A 25,289-nucleotide genomic window follows, 5' to 3' on the forward strand; every position below is an offset into this window, starting at 1 on the left:
TGTGACTTTCTTAGGGCAAAGTTGGGTCATAAACCTTCATACTTGTGGAGGAGTATCATGGCAGGTTGGCAGCTCAACCAACTGTTTTTCTTCTTCTTCTTTTTTGTATATATTATATATATGTATGAATATGTTCATGCTATTATTTCAGAAAAGCTATACATGTGACTTTTTTTTGAGAATCATATATGTGGCTGCTTAAAAGTATACTTCGGCCGTAATTATCATTAAAAAAAATATATCAGGATTATATCCTGCGATCAACCTCCAGAGTTTTTATACTTTGAGTAAGACCTCATTGTTTTGATCATATGAATTTCAATATTTAAAATTTCCAAAGGATCAATGACTATCAATATCTTCTGCACCATTATGACAATGTCCTTAACACTCTAATTACTCCTGAAACTTGCTAGATTGCCTAGGAGACGTTTTTCTCAGAACACATGTGATGTACATATATAGTTATTGCAAAAGCCACACTATTCATTGTGTAACTGTAACCATTCTCCTAAAGGACAGCAATATGTTCTCAAGCTGGTTTTTCTACCTCTTTTAAAAAATAAAATAAAAAATCATTGTACGGACAAATGGTAGGTGGAAATGTCATTCCCCATTTCCCCTGATGTTCTCTGCTTGCCCCACACTCTCTTACTCCACAAATTGGTTGGCGTTGTCCAATATTTGACTTTTTGTTAAGTGAAGTCACAAATTCGAACTTTGAAATCATTGTGTTTTCCTTTATTTTTAGTGAATATGTATGTGTGTGATAGAGTATATGAAATAAACAATGCTCTTTTACTCAAACCAATCACTTTCCCTGTTAAATTTTTGTGAAGATTTCAAATTCAAGGTCTATTTTCCAATTTATCACTCAACTTGATCTTATACAATAAACTTGAAAACAAAAAAAATACAAGGTTAATATAAATTATGAGCTTTACAAACCCAACTTCACCTCAAAGAAATCTTCCAAATTGCCTCCTGGGCATGAGGATAAACTGCTTAGCCCGTCAGGGGTGAAAAGCCCCTGGATTACCCGGTAATTGGTTCTGGCGGGTGGGGTCAGTTGCCCGTAGGAGTTTGATTAACAATGAGGATTGTTGTACAGTATGCTCTGCGACGTGCAACTAATCTGAGTGAAGTTCTCCTATGTTATCAAAAAAAAAAAAAAGAAATCTTCCAAACGAATTATTGAAAGAAAACCCATAAAACTTTTGAGACACTTGTTTCAATCGGTTTCAATAACCATCGTAGAAGGAAGAAGTAGAAGAAATCACACCCAAAACCCTCTCTCTCTCTCTCTCTCTCTCTCTTGTTTTTCTAGTCTTTAATCTTTATGTACACATGTGCGCAGTAGGCTTGAGAATATGGGCCATAAGTAAGTAAAAGAAGTCTTATAGGCCATACCAACAAGGCCCAACAAAGGCACACCATAATTTAACTATGCAATTCTTTTCTTATTAGCGAACAACATCTATACGACCAATTAGGGCATTGATCATGGTATATTTATAAAGCCTATGTTTGGTTGGGTGAAAAGGATAGGATGAAAAATTGGGTAAAAAAAAAGGGAGAGGAAAATATAATTTTCTATTGTTTTGTTAGAGTGAAAATTGAGAAGAAAAAAAATGGGATGATGGAGTGGATGGAGTTTTTCACCTGAGCCCACCATTTTTTTTCTTCCAAATTTGGTAAAAAATAAGAGATAACCACAATTTTTTTCTTCAAAATTTGGTAGAAAATAGGAGGTAAAAATGGTAATGAGGAGGAAAGCACAAAGTTGTCCTTACTTTTCCATCCTTTTACTTTTAATAATAAGAACGTAATAATAATTTACTTTTTATCTTTCCACTTTTCCATCATTTTTATCAAACACATATAGGGTAAAAAGCACAAATATGCCAAGAGCGTTGGCATTTTTTGGTGTTTTTAATAGAGGAGTTCAAGTTTCAAATTTCTCCACCCCAACTATGATTTATTATTATTATTATTTAAAAAAAAAACACACACACATTTTTTATCCTCCTATATTTAGATCCTCCCAACCAAACAAAGCCTTAGAGACTTATTTGCTTCAAATTCTAAAAGCTAGTATATTTTTTTGAGTATAAGTTTTTGCGGAAAGGGAGTTGGAGTCTCTAAGGAGTTAGGACCAAAACTACCAAATGCCAAAATATTGTAACCCCCCTCAAGAAGAAAAATTATCTTATGGGATGGTTTCATGAGACATTTCTCTTACATCATGCGTGAGTCCCACACATATAGATCTCATATGTTGTGAGAGAAACATCTCATGAGATATCTTCTTTCTCAAAAGGATCATAGACTAATTGAATCATATCTCTCTCTCATGGAGTTTAGAAGGCACCTAATTAAGTCTAGGAGACTCTTGAACCATTTTGATAAGGGCACACATTGGCCAATGATTCTTTTAGCAGCAAGTGTTTGTTACAAAATACTGATGATATGTTCATGCACCACATAAGGACGAGAGGTCAAGCTTAATTTATTCAAACGTCATTCTTTGTAGAATCTTCAGAAAGTTTGAATGGCAAAACAACTTAGGACTAGAAAAGCTTCAGAAACTGAGACTACTTTTTCTGTTTTAGAGTGATCAGAAAGAGTAGATGGTGAAGCTAGTAAGTACCTTGGGGACTAAGTAACTTTCTCTTTTAAATGAACTGGAAACATTATGGTTTGATATGGCTGTGCATTTCAGTGGGACTCAGATTACTTTTGATGTGTGATATATAACAGCCATATCATGGCTTGTGCTATTCTATAGTTGACACATTTATGTTTCTTGGTTGAAACTTGAAGCTGATCTTCTCTATCACCCACAACTTTACCTAAATGATGTAGAACAGATAGCACATGCCTTCCTAGAGCGCAGGAAGTCACAACACAAGATCAAAAGGAGGTGCCAGTAAAGACCATTAGGGTGATAGTGTTGGAATTGCATGAAATTTGGCAGGTTGAAAGGAATCAACATTCTGATCCAAACTCATAATTATGAATGTCGCCAAAATTTAGGTGAATTTCTTCATTAAGGCCTCGAAAATAGTGTTTTTGCTATTTATAGTAATATTTGTTTTTCCTTAATAACTTTTAGTTTAAAAGTTAGAATAAGGTCTCGTCTGTTTTGGGACGACCCTTAAGGTCAGTAGTTTATGATACTGCATTCAACTCAATTTTGCCATTTTTGGTAAATTTCGGTATTTTGTCACATAATCGCGTAATTAATGCGAATTAGGGTTTTTAGATGTTTTTCTTAGTATTTATATGTTTTTTAGCCATCAAAGGCAAATTAGACTATTATCAATAAACACAGACTTTTGTAAAATTATTTCTCTAGTGGATTTCGGTTTTCTTCTTCTTGTGGATTCAGGAAACCCCTCGTGGACTTGAGGTTTACTACCAGGAACTAACAGTTTAGTTTTCGTTCTATCAAGAGAGCATCGTGTGTATTTTCTTTAGGCTTCCACGACATCACTAAATTTACACAATCACCACTTTGAATTGAAGGAAACTAATTAATATAATTCAATTTGACATATTGGGATCAAGTGTAATAGCAAATATCAAGGGATATTGCACCATTCAATAGGTTTTTTTAATGGCTAAGATTAAAAGTAAAGAATGTTACTTTTTTTCCAATCTACCTTTTACTTTATAAGAACCCTAGTTATTGCATTGGATCTAAATTTATTTTGAAGTTTGATCCCTAAGAATATGGTCATTATCATAATAAAAGAGTAAAACCAAGGTTTTTATTTTTATTTTTTCCTTATGAGAATCAAGTAAAAGGGAATATTGCACTGACCTCGCTAAGGGATTTTGTTATAACACTTAGTTCTCTTTTAGTTTAGAACAAAACACTCACATTCCCTAAAATGTTAATTATTTAAACTAATTTCCCTTAAATGATTAAATAAAAGGTTTCAACAATCCCCAAAAAAAGACTTTAAAGAAGGAAAAAAAAAAAAAAAAACTCAATTTCCTATTAAAAGGGAGTGTAGATGATAGTTTAAATCATGGGTGAAAAAGTTATTCAAGATTAATATTAATAATTTTCTTTCCTATTCATTTAGGAGAGGTTAGGAATACAAATTGCCTATTTCATTTTTGGTGTTCCATTTTATACTCCTATTAATCTCAATTTGACAAGTACACATTTTACATTCTTTTAAAAAAAAAATAACAAAATTAAAAAAAGAAAGATCATACATATGATATACTATAATTGATAGAGTATAAAATAAAACATAAAAAGTAAGATAAAAGGTTCTTATTCTTTACATTTTAAGAAAGGAGAGTGTTTTATTTTAAACTAGACGGAATGGAGTGTAATAACAGAAAATTCGAGGGAAGGTCAGCGCGATTTTCTGTAAGAACTAAGAAGCTGATGTGCAAAGAGCCAAGGACCCCGGCTTGAGAAATCTTTTCCGATACGCGGTTACTGTCCGTTTTTGTTTGGAAGCCAAATATCGGCAGTGTCTCATGATTGTACTTCACTCTTTTGTTCTCTTTTATTGGTGTTAACCGAATCATGCGTATCTCTTTCTCAGTTCTCACCTGCCCCTACCCACCACTTCTCAGTTCTCACACCTTTTTTCCATCTCTATGTAACACTCTTCATTGCTCTCCTAAATCTTACTCTTAAGACACAGACACACCCATGTAGAGAAAAGCCAATATAACAGTTCAGAGAGGACCAAATTGTGGGCTTTTTCCAATTCATGTAGTTTTATGAGTTGTGGTAGAGGTCAAAATATGTTACACAAAAACCGGCCTAGCTAATTCAAGCTCTAATACTAGTGTGATGGGAGAGGAGAAGGAAGTATTGGTGGGTCGGAAGCGAAATAGAAGAAGTGGAAAGGCTGAAGGTGGTGGTGGTGGTGGTGAATCGGAGCATGAGACACACATAAGGACGGAGAGACAAAGGAGGAAAAAGATGAGTAACATGTTCACTAGTCTTCATGCTTTGCTTCCTCAACTTCCTGCCAAGGTAAACATATCTGTTTGAAGATTTCTGTATTGGAAATTTTAGCGAACATTAGAAAGACAAACTATTTAATCATTAATTTATGTGGTTCGGTAATTTGCTTATTCAAAAAAAGGAATTAATCATTCCATTATATGAAAGATTAGGATTTACAACATGTTTATAAGGTATGTCTGCCCCTATATGTGTCTAAACACTAACCCGAAAGTGAATTTCTGAATATATATTTACCCGGCTCGGCTTTGCTTTGCTATGCCCTTGAAACACCTTAACTAGAGACTAGTATATATTACTTTTTCTACAAATTATAAACCACCATCTCTAACACTATTCTTTTTTTTGTATCTATATAATGACCGTTAATTCTTTCTTTTGTGCCTTATTGAGAATTCAAATGATTTTGTATTATATAAGAAAGAATCTATCGGCTACTTTAAAAAAATTGTAGCATCCCCATATGTATTTATTTGGGTCCTTTTATGATTTCATGAATGTGAGCATGTTTTTAATGATGTGGAGCTTCTTTTCTTTTCTTTTTTTATTTTCCCAATGACTCTCATTCATCACGAACAAATTATGCATAACCAAAAACAAAATGCAACGCGTTTATATCTCATGAAATTCAATAGATTTAAATTTCACTCTCCGAGTTTTACCATTTGATGTCTTTATAAGTTGCAATCATGTGTGCAGGTAGACAAGTCCACCATTGTTAATGAGGCAGTGAATTATATCAAGACCCTTGAACACACTCTCCAGACATTGCAAAAGCAAAGGATTGAAAAGCTCCAAAGTGGAATGATAGTTGAATATGAGGTACCATTCTTGATTACATCACAAGCAGAAGAACTCAAATTAAAGGAAGAATTTTTAGCTAACAAGGAATCATCAAAGAACTTCTTAATGTCAACAAAAACCTGTCAATCATGTCTGATTCCTCCTTGCTTTCAGACGTGGTCTTCGCCAAATGTTGTGTTGAATTTGTGTGGAGATGATGCTCAAATCAGTGTTTGTTCTCCGAGGAAGCCAGGGCTATTGGCCACCATCTTTAAAATACTAGAGAAGCATAAACTGAATTTGGTGTCTGCTCACATTTCCTCGGATAACTGTCGTAGTCTGTACATGATCCATGCCCATGTAAGTGAAAGAAACCTGAACTCTAAACCTTATTGATTCAATGAAAGTAAGACTTTTAATAATTAGTCGCATAACTTATTTAATGAGTTTTATGGCTTATTTAAATAGTACACGTAGATTGTTTTATGAGTCGTCATATAATGGGTTGGGAGAAATTCCTCCAAACTGGTTTGGAAGAAAACTTTATTCATTTTAAAAAGTTGTACTTTTCTTTTAAAGTAAAAATAAATTTATTGAACCAAAACAATGAATATAGTCATAACGAAGAGTTTTTATTTTTAATGGTTCAATAGTTATAATAGAGGATGAGAGATTTAAACCCTGGATATTTCTGTTAGAAATATCAAATAATATATTTTTTTTCCCTTTTAGGGGGGAGTGAATTTTGTAATTAATTTGGTAAAGGTTTGTTAAAAATGTATTGCATAATGTGGCAGATTAATTTATTACTAAGCTTTTGCATCAATTAAGTTGAATTAGTCAAATTCACAGTAATGTAACATTGTTCATAGCATCTTTTTCCAATTCATGTAGTTTTATGAGTTGTGGTAGAGGTCAAAATATGTTACTCCAAGGCTGACCTTCCAATTCTCGTGCACCCTAATTCGTGGAAGAAAGAAGAAACCTTGACCAAAATTCTCAAAAGATATATATTATACTTCGATATATTTGAAATTTGCTTCTATCATCCTGTCCCTCATTTTTCATTTCTTTTATTAGGATGAAAATGCTTGTAATTAAATTTATTACATGTAAAACATATATAAAGATTCAATTCTTACTTATTGGGGCTTTTGTGATCAGGCTGGTGGAGCTTCTGATGAATATTCAGAGGCATTCTCGGTGGAGGAATTGTTCAAACTTGCAGTGGGTGAAATGAACCTGTGGCTCTTGTCACGTTGACGCAAGAATATTATCAATACTACATAGTCTAGAGTTTACATCTTTTTTGGGCACCTAAATATTTGACTTTTTATAACTTTTTATCATCAGACCAAGACATTAATCGGTTTTTGGTATAAGCGAAAATTGAACTATAAATTTCTTATTTAACCATCAGAGATTTTACCAATTGAGCTTATAACTAGAATCAATGTGATTTGAGAGATTCTGACATTAATTTGTTCATTTTAAAGGTTGCCGCACTAATTTGAGTGTTTTTTTAAATCTTCTAATTAAAAAAAGTTCCAAATGGGTGAACCATTGAAGGGTTTGGATCATCCATTAGGACCAGTACTAGTTTACCACCCAGAACTATCCTCAGCTAATCATATTTATTCTTCTAAAAACGACAACAACAAAAAAAGCAAATCATATTTATTGCTGAGGAGAGTATCCTAAGAAAACTGTGTGTTTTAAAGTCCAAAGATACAAATTCCCGCTTCTTTTCTTTTAAGAAAAGCTATTTCATTAAATGGAAAGGGACTGAACAAATAAAAAAAGTCCAACAAATGTCCGGAATTCTAAAAGGTACTCCAACAACAACTGAAAAAAAGAAGAAGCAGGTACCATTTACATAACCAACAAAACCAATAAAAGAATTTTTGTCACTTGTTAGTTTTGGGTCTGTGCTGCTGGTAACTAAAGTGGCCAACACTGTACAAAATAATTTTTGTCACTTCTTTTGTTGCAATATAATGAGGAAATGCCGAAATGATGCCTTGGAGGAGTGTGCTCAAACCACAAAGGAAGAACAATGAGTGAAGGATGTAATATATATATATATATATATATTTAGGGAGAATATTCTGTTTGATTGATGCATAATACAGGTTGGGTTAATTGATTGATCCATGTGAAAATTATGTTTTAATTACAATATATAAATATATAGTACTGTTAACAAATGCTAAATGCTAATGAGTCATTTTAGAAAAAAATTTATATCACTTTTATTGGAAATAAAAAAGACCGTCAAAAAATCAGTTGCTTTTTTTCCACAAAATATTTCATAAAATGATTTACTATTTTTCCCACAAAATATTCTTTAAAATGATTTACTAACAAATGTCATAGTGCATCTATTAACTTTAAATCAAATTGTGCTTATTCTTTACTGTTATAAAATTATGTAAATATATTAATATTAGTCTATTCCAAATATAATGGTATGAAAAAGTTCTGAAAAAAAATGATAACAAACGCTTATAATAATGTTAATAATTATGAAAAAAAAAATGATAAAATATATTAGTATATGTATATTCCTAACATTATTCAAAGAAGAATCAACTTTATTTTGTATTAATCACACGGTGCTCCTCATTTCCTGCCAAACCAAACCCTCAATTGGGCGTGAAAAATGATGACACACGCTTACAATGACTTTGGATTGGATTAGATTAGGACAACAAACTACCATGTTCCACTATGACAATTTGTGCCCATATGAGTATGACCGGGTTGTCATTGTATGATATAATGAATCATCACCCAAATGACAAAATTCGACATTTGATGGGGAAGTAAACTATCAACCCCAAAATATTATAATAATATTAATATACTTTAACAAAACAAAAGAAAAAAAAGAGCTTCGCGTGCAAAAATTGCATTGAAAGTCAATTTTGTTTTGCTTTTGCATTATGATAGAGATTAGTTTTAAACCAGTTTAGAGAAATCACCACCAATTCACTACGTGATAATTTACAAGACTATTTTTATTTATATTGTTTAAATAATTCACATAATTTATTAAAAAAATCATACGAAGAAAAATACGAAATCAAAAACAAAAGACAACATGAAAATTACTAAGAAATAAACTATCAACCCTAAAATATAATAATATAATAATAATAATATATTTTAACAAAACAAAAGAAAAAATAGAGCTTTCCTATGCAAAATTGCATTGAAAGTCAATTTTGTTTGCTTTTGCATTATAATAAAAAATAACTTCAAACTAATTTAGAAAAATTTCCTCAAATTTATAACGTAATAATTTATAAGGCTATTTATTTTTATTATTTAAATAATTTATCAAAAAAAAATCATGCAAATAAAACTATACAAAAGAAAATTACAAAAATAAAAACAAAAGGCAACAAGAAACAACATGGAAATTAGTCGATTACTAAGATTTTTTTTTTTTTCCCACTTTTTAACTAAAAGTCAAAAGTTTCTTAAAATGAAATCAAACAGTGTCTAACTTCATGTTTTTTCTGGAAGCCTTCATTGAAATTGAAGTTGGCTGCATTGCCATTTTCATGTTTTAAAGTCATGAGCTGAAGTGAACATCATGAAAAGTGGCAATACTCAACACCCATGCCTAAATTTCATGATTTTAATTTATCCAATTTAATGATGATGACCTGGAAAATGGGTCCACTTTTGCCGCCTCTTAAATTTCTTTCAGGGCCGTATCCCATGGCCCATAAAAGCCTATCTTGATGTTAAACCCTATTGGAAAAATAATAAGGTTTTTATATATGAAATCATATCCATAGTAAAGAACCCGCCAAGAAGATTTTATCTCTAACACCTTTTTATAGTGTTTAATCAATTCCTCTTTTACCAAATAAAGAAACAAAACATTAAAAAATAAAAGGAGTTAACAGATGCAGGGGATTTGCCAAATAAAAAAACAAAACATTAAAAAAATAAAAGGAGGACTTAACAGATGCAGGGGATTTGATAGTAAACTACTTTTACATTCAAGATAGTAAACTATTTTTAAAAAGTTTTTTTTTATGGGAATAAAAAAATAAAATAAAATAAAAAACTAAACTTTTGACAATTTTTTTTCTTTTTTAACAAATGAGGGTGTTCAGATTTTTTTAAGTATTTGACTATTTCGTATTGTCTCTTGTCCTACACACATCTGGTTATTATAAGGAGAAATCTTATGGAGGTAATTCCAAGATGCACACAAAAGGTTTCAAACACTAAGCCAACTTTTTAAGGCTAACAACTTTTTCTATTTTCCATAAATATAACATGAAAAAATTTCTAAACTTTCTCTTAAAATTTTTTTAAAAAAATAATTCATTAACAAAACCTTAAAATCTAAGAAAAATAAAAGGCATTTTATATCATATTACAAATCTGAATTGGAATAATACCAAAAAGACTGATACTGAGCACTTCATTAAAAGCAAGCATAAAAAACAACAATCAAAACTTAAGGTCCACCACCATGGTCAAACAACACTATCTCAAACGCACGAGAAAAAAAAGGATTATTAATGGTGAATGAGCTAACTATTACGGAGTATAACACTATTCTCGCATAATGCAGCCATCACCGAGACACCACCATCCTTTCTAATTATTCCCTCCATTCATTATTAAAATCTTAACTATGTCACAACTCACATGAATTGCAAGAGAACAAACAAAACCGACTAAAAACAATGACAAAATCGCATCCCAAAATCCAGCCAATAACAACGCAATAACAAATTAATACAATAACCCACAGTATGAACATATAATAATGACAAATTAATACAACCTTACACTACACATAGATCCCATCGTTACATTTGACTATATTCTCATTTAATAATAATGTCTCATGGTCCCAAAAAAAACAAAAACCTTGGTTCTAACAAACTTGGTTTTATTAAATAGTGTGCTTTTTAAGTTTTTAACTTTTTTTTCTTAAGATTATTTAAATTATTTGCTTATGTATAACTTTTACTTAAATTCTTGATGTCCTCATTATAAGTCAAATTGTGGCCATTGCCCAAAAAATGTGTTAGCCACGTCTACATTTAGACTCCAAAATCACTTACCCAAGTTGCAATTGAGACTTATTTTAATCATTTATATATAGGGGTGGATCTAGGATTTCAAGCTAGGGGCTCGAAGTATAAAAAGAAAAAAAAAATCCAAATATGTATCAATATAGTATTAACAAACTATCAACTAAGATAAATACACAAAATCATTGTTTCTTAACACATTAAGATGTAATCATCTACCAACGATGACATAAAAATGCAAAATAATATTGTTTATTAAAAGCATTAGCTATTGCAAAAAATAAAAAATTATTTTCACAAACCAAAAATTGCTTTTGCTACTTTAATATAGCATTTAAAATGTCTCGTATGGTAGTATTTTTGGTATTTGATGTTCTAAATACTAAATGTTTAGCATTTAGAACACCTGATGCTAGTATTCTATACTGGGCTGATTAGGATTTTTTTTTTTTTTTTTAGTTTTGTTTTTGTTAAGTTTTTTAGTTGAGTAATTGCTAGTTGGGTTAGGCTAATAAAAAGAGGGGGGGGGGTGGTCTAAGTTTTTGGAAGAGGGAGGTGCAACTCTAGAAATAAAAAAATATAACCAATGATTTTTTCTTTCTTTCTTTGGACAGGGGGGCTCAAATTTTTTTTTTTTTTTTGAGCCAAGGGGGGCCTAAGCCCCCTTGGGCCCCCCATTGGGTTCATCCCTGCTTATATACCTAAGATTTATCTAATAAATACTCGATATGAGACTTAACATAAACCGGCACAACACATACTCATACATTTAATATGTTCAAATTCTTTTCAATTTGTGGTATCACAATATATAAATAGTATCATAGCCAACCTAGTAATGCCATGTGGTTCAAGACACTATAACACAATGTGAGACTTAACGAGAACATTAGGAATTTAAGTGAAGGGATAGTAATATCTCGTATTAAGTTGATTGAATTGGATAAATGTGTATTGTATGTAGACATATCCCTTACATTAGGTGTTTAATAGGTTGAACTAGAATGTGTAAGAGCATTCACATTTGTAGTGCTTAAAATTTTAGCTTTTAGCAATTCACCCTACATCTTATACTTTATTTTTTTACCATTTTATTTAAAATATGTTTTCATTATTTTTGAAAAATGAGTGAATGTTTTATTAGATGATGAGAGAGTGAGAGTAGCATACAAAATTGATGCTTATTTTTTAAGTAGTTGCTATATATAGTAGTTTATTATAGCGGGTTGCTAAAAAAAACTTTAAATATAGCAACTTAAATAAAAAAAATTTTTTTTTTTTGGTCATTTGAGAGCTAAACTAATTTTTTGCTAAAATAGGATCTCCAATGTTTTTTTTTTTTTGAGAAAAAAGACATCTAATATTATTAGCCAGAATCGTCGAAAAGAACAGAATAAAGGTGGGGAGGGGCATCCTCCATCCATACAGACAAACCTCTGACATGTCTAGCATGTCTAGCTAGGTTATGAGCAACCTTATTACCACTCCTAAAAATATGAGAAAAAGAAATACATTCGTTTGTGGTTAAGGTGGATTTAGCCAAAGAGACAATGTGACTGAAAGAGGAGAGAGAATCTTCTGCAGCCATGAAGGTTTTGATCACCACATCCGAATCTCCTTCAAGGATGAAGGGTCTGACGCCAAGCTCCTGAGCAAATGAGATTGCCCTAGTAGCAGCCATCACTTTGACGATATCGGAAGAGAAAGGACGTGGGGCTTGTTCTGAGAGGGAAGCCATGACGTTCCCTTGCCAAATTCGAATTACTACGCCCAGCCCTGCCTTGCCCAGTTCAGGAAATATTGCTCCATCAAAGTTAACTTTGAAACAGTCCCTGGGAGGTGGATTCCACTGAGCTTGAGCCCGTACTTGTCTAGCGACACCATGCAACGATGGGAGTGAGATGTTGTGCAGTTTGAAGTCTGACAAGGCTTGTGAAGCTTGTGGGATCACCTGAGAAGTGGGGAAGTCCAAATGCCTTACTCTGATCTGATTTCTACGATACCACAGTGTCCACATCACCATGACCATCAGCTCCATGTTTTTATCCTCCGAAAAGCTAAACTCCATCAGTTCCCGGAATGAAGCGAAGCTACGTACTTGCCGAAACTCGTATCCCGGAATGGCTTCTCAAACTTCAGAGATTTTTGGGCACTCCCATAAAGCATGATAAGTTGTTTCAGAGGCTGAACGGCAGTGCTCGCAAACATCCTCCGTAAGAATTTTCCGTTTCCGTAAATTCCTTTTGACCGGTATCGCATCGCGACATGCACACCAAAGGAAGTTTCGAACATTATTAGGAACAAATAGTCTCCAAATTCTCTTCCAAATATCCTCCTGTTGATGTTGGTTGTCCTGCAACGATGATGGAGTGGCTTCCATAGCTAGAAACCTTGAGCCCGATTTCACCGAGTAAGCACCTGTGGAGTTAAAAGGCCATATAACCTTGTCCTCTACAGGAATCGAGCTTAAAGGTATACTCAGTATAAGTTCAACCTCAGTATGGTGAAATAAGCCACGAAGGAGGTTTGTATCCCATCTTCTGGTGACCGGGTTGATAAGCTCTGAAACCTTGGCTTCTTCAAAACCGGGTACAACATGTGATTTAATTATGGGGCTGTCTAGTGATGGCAGCCATGCGTCATTCCAGACGCTAATTGACTCTCCACATCCAACCCTCCATCTCGCCCCTCTCAAGAGTACATCCCTACCTTGAAGTATGCTCCTCCATGCATGCGAGCCGGACATAGAATCTGTGGCTTCCATTATAGTGCAATCCGGAAAGAACTTCGGTTTAAAAACTTTGTAAAACAAAGAATTTTTATTGTGCAGCAACCTCCAGGCTTGTTTGGCCAATAAAGCATCATTAAAATTTATTTCATTAAGATGCATTTAATGGATTTTATTTATTTATTTTTTAAATAGACTTTTCAGATAGATAAAGTCGAATAGTACATAAGTATTAAAAATTAAATAATACAAAGATAATAACTTTGTGTATAAACTAATGGACAAAGTTTACTAAATAAAATAAATATTACTACATATTTTAAAAATATGACCATTGAATTGTATGTTCTTTACATTTTTAATACATATGTCAAATTTTATATCAATCAAATGTTATTTACTATATAATCTATAAACTTATATTTTATAAATAATTATAAACTATAAAAACTTACAATTTAAATAATTTATTGATCACATAATTATTGATATTTAATTTTTAATTTTTTTTGCAATTATAAAGAATATAAGAATAAGATGTAATCTAATGGTGGATTTGTCAAAATTCACTTCCAATGAAAATATATTGAGTAAGATTATAGTTTAAACCAATTTCATAATTTAAAACTACAACTAATTTTGTAACTAAATTTTGCCCAATAATAAATTTGTAACAAGTATATATATATATTTTTAAGCATATTTTTTAATTTAAAAAAATGAGTATAAATACTCTAATAATGCCAAGGTCAACCTTAGGTTTAGGTTCCCAAAAAATTTGCACCAAAGTATCCCAAAATTAAGGAATGATATTAATGTTTTCAAAAGAAAAAAATATATATAGATGAATTTTGTTTCGTCCCTTTACAAAAAGAATAGTTGTTTAAACAAAAACAAATATAGAAAGTTGTTGAAAAAAAAAATTATTTAATTAAAAATATTTAAAAAACTTAAAAAAGAAATCTACTAAAATTTATGGAAAGTCACAACACGTATTGTACACACCCCTAAATAATTATATTAAATACCTTTTAACTTTGGACCCTTAAATCACTATTTCACAAAAAGTCAAAAAAGTAAAAAAAAAAAGGTGGGGTTATGACTGTTACATACTAGAAGTCCCATCATGCCAGCTCCTCTCTCTGTGTCTCAAAACCCCACTGTCATCTGTGCAGTCCATTTTCCAAATTACCTCACTGCCACACACATTCACACTCTTTTGTCTCTCTTCTTCTTCTTCTTCTTCTTCTTCTTCTTCAATTCCATGGCTGCCTTTGATATTTTGTCTCTCATATAAAGAACAAGAAGAAGAAGGAGAAGAAGTTCTAGTACAATGTCTGAGTACAACTTCTTAAACGACCAGCTCTCAAAGCGAACCTCAATTTTCGGTTTACGCTTATGGGTAGTACTTGGAATGTGTGTTGGAGCAGCAATAGTTCTTGTACTTTTCCTTATATCTCTTTGGTTCATCTCTAGGCGTAATAGTTCAGCTGCTTCTTCTTCTTCAGCTTCTTCTACTTCAAAGCACAACAACAAGTCGTCTCAGAGCCTTACTATAATTCCAAACGTGTCCAAAGAAATCCAAGAAATCAGAATCGACCAGGACCCGAAACCGAAACCCACATCAAACCCCGACCCACTACCGGAATCGGAGCCAGTAGCAGCCAGACCCCAACTCCTGCTTCTTCAGCAACAAGAGGAAGAGAGTCCAGCTACTGGGAAGAACAGAATTCACATTGAAATTGGTAAAGACCACCGGATTTCGTACCCGGAGCGGGTTACCGGGTCGAGTCATGGAAGTGGGGAGACCCGGTCGGGTGACCAGGCTACGATTGTCGGGCCAGAGGTCTCGCACTTGGGGTGGGGCCATTGGTATACTCTCAGAGAGCTTGAGGTTTCCACTAATGGTTTTGCTGATGAGAATGTGATTGGTGAAGGTGGGTATGGGATTGTTTACCGTGGTCTTATGGAGGATAATACCAACGTTGCTGTCAAGAATTTGCTTAATAATAGGTAATATTTGTTGCATGTTATGAGTTTGAGAGTTAAGGTGTGGATCATGTGTTGAAAAAGTGTTGCATGTTTTGTAAAACATTCTCAAAAAGTTTTTAATCTTTTTGTTACTTGGGGTTTAAGGTATTTAACTGCTTTGCTTTGTGTTGGTATGAACCCAGTTGGGAATTTGATGTGTTAGTTCAGTTGGATGATTGTTACTTTCTTTGTTATAAATTTTTAATCTTTTAATTACTAGGGATGTGAGTTTTAATTACTTTGCTTTGTGTTGTTATGAACCCAGTTGGGAAATTGATGTGTTAGTTCAGTTGGATGTTTGTTTCTATGTTTGGTATTTGCTTTTTTATGGAACTGAGTATATTTATGAATTTTTAATCTTTTTGTTACTTGGGGTGTTAGTTTTAAATTCTTTGCTTTTTGTTGGTATGAACCCAGTTGGGGATTTAATTTGTTAGTTCAGATGGATGTTTACTACTATGTTTGTTTGTTGATTTGTTATAACTTTGAGAGTTGAAGGTGTGGATTGTGTGTTGAACAAGTGTTTCCTGTGCTCTGTGTTGTGGGGGTTATGGCAGAGAAAGCTTAATTGGGTTAGTTGTTTTTGCTTTAGGGGACAAGCTGAGAAGGAGTTTAAGGTTGAAGTTGAAGCAATTGGACGTGTTCGGCATAAGAATTTAGTGAGGTTGCTCGGTTATTGTGCTGAAGGAGCTCATAGGTATTTTGATCTTTAGTTACATCCTGTCCCTCTTATCTTTAATGTTTATTGATAACCTTGCAGGTTAGAGGTTTTCTCCTCTTGCTTAAAATATTAGAATCAACTGTGTTTTCATATTTTTAATTTATCTTTAATAACATTATTTTATCTATCATGTAATTGAATTGTTATAGGATGCTTGTTTATGAGTATGTTGACAATGGAAACTTAGAACAGTGGCTTCATGGAGATGTTGGACCTTGCAGCCCTCTTACCTGGGAGGTTCGTATGAATATAATACTTGGAACTGCAAAAGGGTATGTTTTGAGTCAAATAAGTTTATTTAATGAAGTTTCTTTTCTTTGTATTGTTTTGGTTCTGCCATAACTGAAGCTTGATTACGAATACAGATTGACATACCTACATGAGGGTCTTGAGCCCAAGGTTGTTCACCGTGATATTAAGTCAAGCAATATTTTGCTTGATAAGCAGTGGAATCCAAAGGTGTCTGACTTTGGCCTAGCAAAGCTCTTGGGCTCGGAGAAGAGTTATGTGACAACTCGTGTGATGGGAACATTTGGGTCAGTTGATCCTCTCTTAATTAAAAATTATCATGATGACTTCTTATTCTGACACTAACGAAAACCGAGCAAAATGGAATGACATTTTTCTGATTCTGTTCTGTAGATATGTGGCTCCAGAATATGCCAGTACTGGCATGTTGAATGAAAGAAGTGATGTGTATAGTTTTGGAATTCTTCTTATGGAGATCATTTCTGGGAGAAACCCTGTAGACTATAGCCGCCCTGCTGGAGAGGTATGTATAATCAACCAAAGTTACTTAATGGCATTGTCTTATGACCAGTTCAAGATTAGTTTTACAATCTGATATAAACGGGTAAGTCAATCTTTCAGGTGAACCTAGTTGAGTGGCTTAAAACCATGGTTACAAATCGGAATGCGGAGGGAGTTTTGGATCCTAGGTTGCCAGAGAAGCCTTCTTCAAGGGCACTGAAGCGTGCTCTGTTAGTAGCTTTACGCTGTGTGGACCCAAATGCTCAGAAAAGGCCGAAGATGGGGCATGTTATACATATGCTTGAAGCTGATGAGTTTCCCTTCCGTGATGTGAGTTTGCATTTACTTTGACCCCTAATTGATCTCAATGGTTGATTCTTTATGTCTATTCTCACAATGGTTAGACTTTGTTTGAGAATTATATTTATCATCTTTTCTTGTTTTCTACATGAACTTGTAAATTGCCAACAGCCGGGCACTTCAATTATTTGAATTTAAATGTAGAAAGACAAGCATTTCCTACTCAAGTCAGACACAGGATTACTAGTTATTGTCACTTTGGGGTTTTAATGTTTTATAGGGATGGAAACTCATGTAGCACACATTTTCCAAGAATAGGATTGTCTAGGTTTCCATAAAACCTGTTTATCAGTTTGCATATATGTTTCAAAGAAAGTGACAGCAAAATTTCAATCTTTGAATTCATCTTTTTGTCACATGAAAGCACATCAAGATAAGATATGTTTTACAGTATGTATTATGCAGTGCTTCCTGGTATGGACTTCTTATCATTTTTTTTTTTTTTTTTGGCATTTGGTTTTAGGACCGAAGAGCTGGACGCTTACAGCGTGATGGTACAAGGGATATGTTGATGGAGAAGCATGTTACTGAATCCGGTGAGAGCAGTGGTTATGAAAGTGGTGCTCAAATCAATAGGTCTTTGTGGAGAAAGCAAGAACCTGAAGAGCAGTAGCCTTTCCAAACTAGTGTATAAGGTGAATTGACACGACACTTTTTGTTTCTTTATTTCCATCCAGAGCTGGATTGTGCAGCTTCATTTTACTTCACCTGTATATGTGAATTTTTAATGTTAGTAGATTTTGTAGTATTTTGTGCCATACCCATTGACACATGTAATGTAGTGTCTGAAACACTATGTATTCCCGATGGGTTGTCTACATCTTGTAGAGGAATTGCTCTGATTTCAATTTACTTCATATTTTTCTCATCTTTGTCACCCAAATCATCAAAATTACAACAAAGTTGAAATTTTGTTGACATCTTAAAACAACTTTGTTCAAAGTTTAATGCTATGGAAAAGCAAAACCAACTCATTTCAGATGCTTTGAATAAATTGTGTAAGTTCCATTCAATGAAAATCGCAAACTCACCCATAATAATTGAGGCATTGCTGAAGCTACACCACTATCACTTGTATCATCATTAGAGGTTTTCACATTCTCATCATTTTTTTTTCCTGCTTTATTCATATTTCCCTATTACTGTCCCTTAGGGCAATTCAAAGAACTATATTGCTCCCTCCTCTCACAAGAGGGGTGGTCTCCACATGTGGGTCCCACATGTAGAGCCCACCCCTCATGTGAAGAGGGAGCATTGCTCCCAGACTATCGAATAATTTTTCGATAGTCAAAACTCAAAAGTGATTTAAGGACAGGACAGATAAATTTCAACCTGTTACATTATGTTCCATGAAATCAGCTTGATTGAGGGTACTAAACGTATCAATATAAGTTCCCTTTGATTAAGGTTGGCTACCACAAGATACTTTTTCCCATACAAAGTTTGGTGGGGATGATTAGAAAATCATGGGTCCTACAAGTCACAGGCCTCACTAACCCCATTGCATTTTCCCATAGTTTTCAAAGGTGTGGGGGCTTGGTTGTGATGGGAAAACCTGGACGGCTAGGAATGTACAAACAAATGCTTGAGATCTTAATTGGGACGCATCCTTTTTGTTTTGCTGGTTTTGGTCTTAATTGGAAATTGAAAGTCAGCAAGTAAGAACTCTCTTTCTGCTTTTTGCTTTTGGCTTTTTGCTCTCTAATTATGATTCACACCAAGCATTCTCTATTTCTTTTTTTGCCTTTTTTGGTGCTTTTGAACATTGAGTATGTTTATTTTTGACTAGTCTTCATTCTTGATATCAATTATATGTCTCTATTTTATCCGACTCTTTAAACACATTTAACTATATAAGGGCCTACCCTAGCGCACAAGGACAATCCCTTTAGCTCATTAAGTTCAACTGCTGGTTTAGTTTTTACCTGCTTATGATTGATCTATTTGATTTGCACAGTATGCATCTGATGTATTGACCAGTTAAACCATTCCTAATAATTGTTCTAGAAGTAATTCTAACTACCATGATGACATTGTTATAGTTCATTTGTCTGCCATTGACATGAGATTCCAACTTTTGTACATTCATTTCCACAATGCATTAGCTATGACCATAGAAATAATATAAGCTTCATTTTCCAGAAATCTAATCTTTTACCATTTCTCTTGATAAATGAAAATTTTGCTGAATAATAAAAGTGGCATGGTCCTAGTCTCCTAGTACATAATGTATGTTTTTAGAAAGGGGAAAAAAGAAAACGGGAAAAGGAAAAGTGGTATCGAATGCACAAAATTCAGTCTTGCGAGGTCTGGGAAAAGTGATGGGAATTCTCTTTCTTTTTTTTTTGGTAAAGGGAAAAAAATATCAAAGAGGGAAAATATCAAAGCAAACAATGATGGTAAAAAGTAAAAACTACCTGAAATATATAATTACACAAACAATGATCTATTTCATATCAAAGCAAAATTTGATTTTCCTCAAGAAACTAAAGATTCACCTATTTGACATGTTTATTTACAAGCCTATCCCTATTTTTCTCCTCCTACTTGCTTTCTCTCTCTACCTCTGCTTGCACCCTCATCAAAAGGACCATGTGGTATGTGGACAATGATCGTTTTCTCATCCCGTGACCCTTTTCTCCTTAACATTGAAAATCATGGAGCTTTCACATCATGCTCTACACATTCCTAGTTAAATTAACCTAAAAACACTCTATTTTTTCTAGTTTAAGGAATCTATTTTTTTACATCACCATCAATACTGCATCATTATTCCTATTAAAGATTATTTCTTTTCTATTTATTTATTCATGCACTTTTGTAATTCCAAAATCGACAACCCAACGCAACCAAGTCCACAATACGAAAAAGAATTTACTTAAAATTTTGTTGATAAAGTATTGAGTTACTGTTCATTTGTTAATTTTGCATGCTAGTTTGTTGAGCTTGATATACCATTATAATGGGTTTTGGTTTTTTTTTTTTGAATTTTTTTTGAGTTTTTTTTTTAGAATACTAAGTATTTTTAACACACACATGGGGAGAGAGGAGAAGGTAACTCTCACTCAGCAAACCTTTAGGCTTCATTGATGTGGCATAACAATGCATGTACTTCGCCAACGGAGGCTTGGCTCAGTTGGTAAGGCTCGAACTCTTCGTCTAACTAACCTAAGTTCGAGTCCCGCTCCTAGCAGGAGTCCATTGGTGGGCATGCACACAAGTTGGTTGAACCTGTCTAACTCTAGCGCCCTACCCAAGGGCTAGCGTAACCTAGCGAACCCCTCTTTTTTTTTTTACCAAAAAAAAAAAAAACAATGCATGTACTTCTTTGTTGTTCAAATAATTTAGAGACACATGTAATTGCTAAAACAACATTATACTCCCTTGATATCTTATCAAAAAATCGTTGAGTAACACATATTTAACAAATGAACAATAACTAAAACTAAGTTTTTTTTTTTATTTTTTTATTTGATTCTTATTATTGCATTAATTATGAGTAAATATAAGTGTTAATTTTGTGTGTGTATTGCAGTAATCCCAAAATGGTACACTAGAATTGACCGTTATCAAAATATTTCGTTCCAATAAACAAACCAAAATAGATTTAACAACATTGGTTTGTATTTGTCTAACCCTAGCTTCTTCACTTTCTAGCATTATTTTTGAAATATTTTGTCTCGCTGCCTCAATCATAATTGTTAGGACTCAAGCCTTAAGACCAAATGCTGTAGGAACTAAGCACTGATTTATAAATTTCTGTATATTTCAGTATTTCACGTTATATTTTTGGTAAAGGAAATATCAGCCCTAAACTCGGCCTTAAAATTAATTGGACTCTATTTCTTGGCCTTGGCCCGCCATTTGGGCCTAATTAGTATTTGTAGCTTTTTTTTTTAATTTTAGAATTTAGTATTTGTAGCCCAGTTGTATAGATTATTTTAAAAGTTAGAGAACATTCAAAGAATCACCCAGCCAATGCAAAATCTTTGTTGTTTCACTTGTAGCTTCATCCACAAACCTTTTTACAATATTTTTATAAATTGTTGAGATTGTAAATTCTTATTGTTTCTCGTATAAACTCATTACTTATATGTTATATAACTTTTTTACTTACTAATAACCACTCACTACAGATTTATTTGGGATCTATTTATTTTGTTGAAACTAAAATTTTTTTGCTGAAAGTACAATAAATAAATATAAAAGTTAGCTGAAATAGTACAGTGGGACCCATAAATAGTACTAAAAGTGCAATGGAACCCATGAATAGTAGTAAAAATAAGCTAAATAGTAAAATAAATTGGCTTTTTAAGCTCCACAAACCTTTTCACAATATTTTTATAAATTGTTGAGATTGTAAATTCTTATTGTTTCTCATATAAACTCATTACTTATATGTTATATAACTTTTTTACTTACTAATAACCATTCACTACAGGTTTGTTTGGGATCTGCTTATTTTGTTGAAACTAAAATTTTTTTGCTGAAAGTACAGTAAATAAATGTAAAAGTTAGCTGAAATAGTACAGTGGGGCTCATAAATAGTACTAAAAGTGCAATGAAACCCATAAATAGTAGCAAAAATAAGCTAAATAGTAAAATAAATTGACTTTTTAAGCTGGAGACAAATGCACATTACATCAAAAATTTGTAATTTTAGCATTTTTCGATATTTGATATCTATGCAGTAACACCACCATAAATTGTGAGCATATTCTTTAGTCCAGCACATAAAAGATTGGAGAACTGGCATGGATTTTTCTATTCCCTATGTTTGGGCCACAGCCCACAGGGAAAAATTTTGTCATCATTCCTAGTAGTTGGCCAGTGGCCACAGATGGGTCTCGCACTATGACAGGAGTCCATGGACACAGTTTCCAGCTTTAGACTCAATTGTCAGTACTGAAACAGATCTTCGACTTTACCTATTCAAAGTTCAGCAAAATCTTATCCTAGGCCATGCCCATGCCTAAGTACAGACTTAGCCCATGTGTGTTGCACACATTCCAAACCCCAAAAAAATGCAATTTTTTTTTTCAAAAATTACAATAAAATAAAGGTTTAGACTTTAGAGTATATACCCGGTTTCATATTGGTCATAGGATTTTAATTTTATTAGTTATATTCTCAAATTTGTGAAATTTTTTTAATTTAAAACCTTTGTCTATTTCTGTTATTTTTTATTCTTTTATTTTATGTAGTAATAAAGTAGAGAAAAATATGAGACCATTGATTAAACTTTCTATCTCACTTAAGGCTTGGTTATAAACCTTTGTCTTTTTTTCTTCATTAATGCATAGAATAATGGCAATGAAATGCCCTAGTCATACTCTGTAACATACAGAAATAATGCTACTCAAACCTCTAACATTGTCCCTAGGAACATAAAAAGAAGAACTTAAAAAAAAAAAATGATTTGACAGATAACGTTGTCCCTAAGAACATAAAAAGAAGAACTTTAAAAATAAAAATAAAAAAGATTTCACAGATAGAGGATATAAATTTTAACCATGGATACAAAATTTGTCAGTTGAATTATAAGACTTTTTGAATTACAAGACTTTTGGAATAAGGAGAACAAAAGAAGAAGAAGAAAAAATTCAAATACCTACTTTTGCTATTTAATAACTTTGATGGAAGTATTTTATTGATGATTTGGATTTTAATTTTTAGTTTAAATGACTTAAATAAAGTGTGCAAGATATTGTTTTGATATATTATTGAAATTCATTGATAAAATATTTGAACCTGATTATTTAGAATGATTAAGTAAAAGATATTTCAAATTCATAACACAAAAAAAAAAAAAAAAAAAAAAAAAATCAGAAAAATCTTTAAAACTCATTCACCAAAATTAATATCAAGAATTTATACTGATAATTATTTTTCAAAACCTTTGATTTTAAATTCTTAATTCTAAAATTTAACATAAGTTTACTTAGTTTCTTTTTAATAAAATAGGGAAATTTCTTTAAAAGAAATTCTCCTTTCATAATATAAACAGAGAACTCATGAATGAACTTGTAAATTAGGACCCAATAAAAAGGAGATGCTTTTTTTTTTTTTTGAGAATCAAAAAGGGAGATGCTTTGTTGTAAGCATAATAATTATTCAACTAAAGTGAGATATATCTAGATACATGCCAACCCTTTATCATATACGCAACATGTTCAAATGCATCGTAATATTTGGTAATTACTATATTGGATTTTTGTTAATGAACTTTCCTATCCATTTTCATTAATGTTGACATGCTTGATCAAAGACATCCAAGGACCCATTTGATGTGTAGTGTTTCCAACACAAAAATATCAAGAATACCACATCAATATCAGGCTTAATTCTCTCCCTTAATTATTCTTCAAAAGAACATTTTCTAGAAATTAATAACGGTATGGATTCCGGCAATTGGTAAAGTCACTCGTCTTCGAACAAGGGACTTGGATTCCAATTAGCACATAACATCTATACCACAGGAGTTAGTGAAATGCTTGGGCTAAGCTTTTTTTCTTTGCTTTCTTTAAAAGAAGCATTGCTTTATTCAAAAGAATTAAATAAATTAATATGGTAATATGTGAGGCTCAAACCCTCAGTTCTATCATTATTGTTTTTTGTTTGTTTGTGAAATTATAAGTTTTGAATCTTATTGTATCTATTAAAATAGAAAAATAAAATTAATAATGGCAAATTGTGCGGTAACTAAAAAACCTTTTCTCATTGCTTTCTTCAAAAGATAAAATAAATATGGTAGTCATAACGAGGATCAAAGCCTGAGCTCTCCATGTTTTACAAATAAGGAGAAATAATGCCTTCATCATGTCTAGTTTGGAATTTGGATCAGAATGAAGAGCCTCCAGAATATTATTTCTCCATATTTAATGTGTCATTTTTTGATAAATATGTTTGTCATGCTGTCATTCTCGGAAGTTAAATTATGATTTGAGAGGTTTCTCCCAAAAAAAAAAAATTATGATTTGAGAGCTTTAATATATAATGATAGCAACTATCTTGAATTTTCACTTGTTGCACAAAAACTACCCATTTTACATGTTATTGTTTTAGAAAGAAAATGAGAGAAACGTCAAGAATTAAAAGTGACCCATAACCAAATCACTAACTTTTTCAAGCATTTAAGATTATTCGGTGCATAATATTCTTTTTGAAAATAATTTGAATACTCTCCATTTCAAATTAAAAGAAATTATATTGACATTATGATTTGAGAACTTTAATAACTATAGGAACTATCTTGAATTTTCACTTGTTGTTCGGAAACTACCCATTTTACATCTTATAGCTTTAAAAAGAAAAATGAGAAAAACTCCAAAAATTAAAAGTGATCCATAACCATAACCATATCAATACATAATATTCTTTCTTAAAATAATTTGAATACTTTCCATTTCAAATAAAAATGAACATTATGATTTGAGAGCTTAATAATGATAGGAACTATCTTGAATTTTCACTTGTTGCGTGGAAACTACCCATTTTACTTCTTACAGCTTTAAAAGAAAAATGAGAAAAACTTCAAAAATTTAAAGTGATCCATAACCATATCAATACACAATATTCTTTCTTAAAATAATTTTAATACTCTCCGCTTCAAATAAAAATGGAATAAAGATTTTCAATTATAGATTTTTTTTTGGGGGGGGGGGGGGGGGGGGGATAATTCTATGATTATAACATGAATGAAGAATTTAAATTCTAGATATCATGGATATACTAGGAAGTTCCAACCGGTTAAGCTACAATGATCTTGACCCCAGTTGTAAAATTTTTTGTTTGGATTCAAGCTCCAATGGTGGTCCACGTTATGTGTATAATTGCCACATTTGC

General features: G+C 32.5%; 2 protein-coding genes across 2 annotated transcripts; both read left to right on the plus strand.

The window, feature by feature from the left end:
• The first annotated feature begins 4,406 nt into the window (after positions 1 to 4,406).
• LOC126710444 (transcription factor bHLH95-like) lies at positions 4,407 to 7,131 on the plus strand. Its single transcript, XM_050410907.1, has 3 exons — positions 4,407 to 5,011; positions 5,702 to 6,145; positions 6,950 to 7,131. Exons 1-3 carry the CDS (start codon positions 4,826 to 4,828, stop codon positions 7,046 to 7,048), a joined length of 729 nt encoding a protein of 242 aa, XP_050266864.1. The 5' UTR covers positions 4,407 to 4,825; the 3' UTR covers positions 7,049 to 7,131.
• A 7,604-nt stretch (positions 7,132 to 14,735) lies between these two features.
• Positions 14,736 to 18,312, plus strand: LOC126710424 (probable serine/threonine-protein kinase At1g01540). The gene is made up of 7 exons (XM_050410875.1): positions 14,736 to 15,595; positions 16,206 to 16,310; positions 16,484 to 16,606; positions 16,700 to 16,870; positions 16,977 to 17,106; positions 17,205 to 17,414; positions 17,908 to 18,312. Exons 1-7 carry the CDS (start codon positions 14,916 to 14,918, stop codon positions 18,055 to 18,057), a joined length of 1,569 nt encoding a protein of 522 aa, XP_050266832.1. The 5' UTR covers positions 14,736 to 14,915; the 3' UTR covers positions 18,058 to 18,312.
• The last annotated feature ends 6,977 nt before the right edge of the window (positions 18,313 to 25,289 follow it).

The sequence above is a fragment of the Quercus robur genome, chromosome 2 (genome assembly GCF_932294415.1).
Source record: "Quercus robur chromosome 2, dhQueRobu3.1, whole genome shotgun sequence".
NCBI classification, from domain to species: domain Eukaryota; kingdom Viridiplantae; phylum Streptophyta; class Magnoliopsida; order Fagales; family Fagaceae; genus Quercus; species Quercus robur.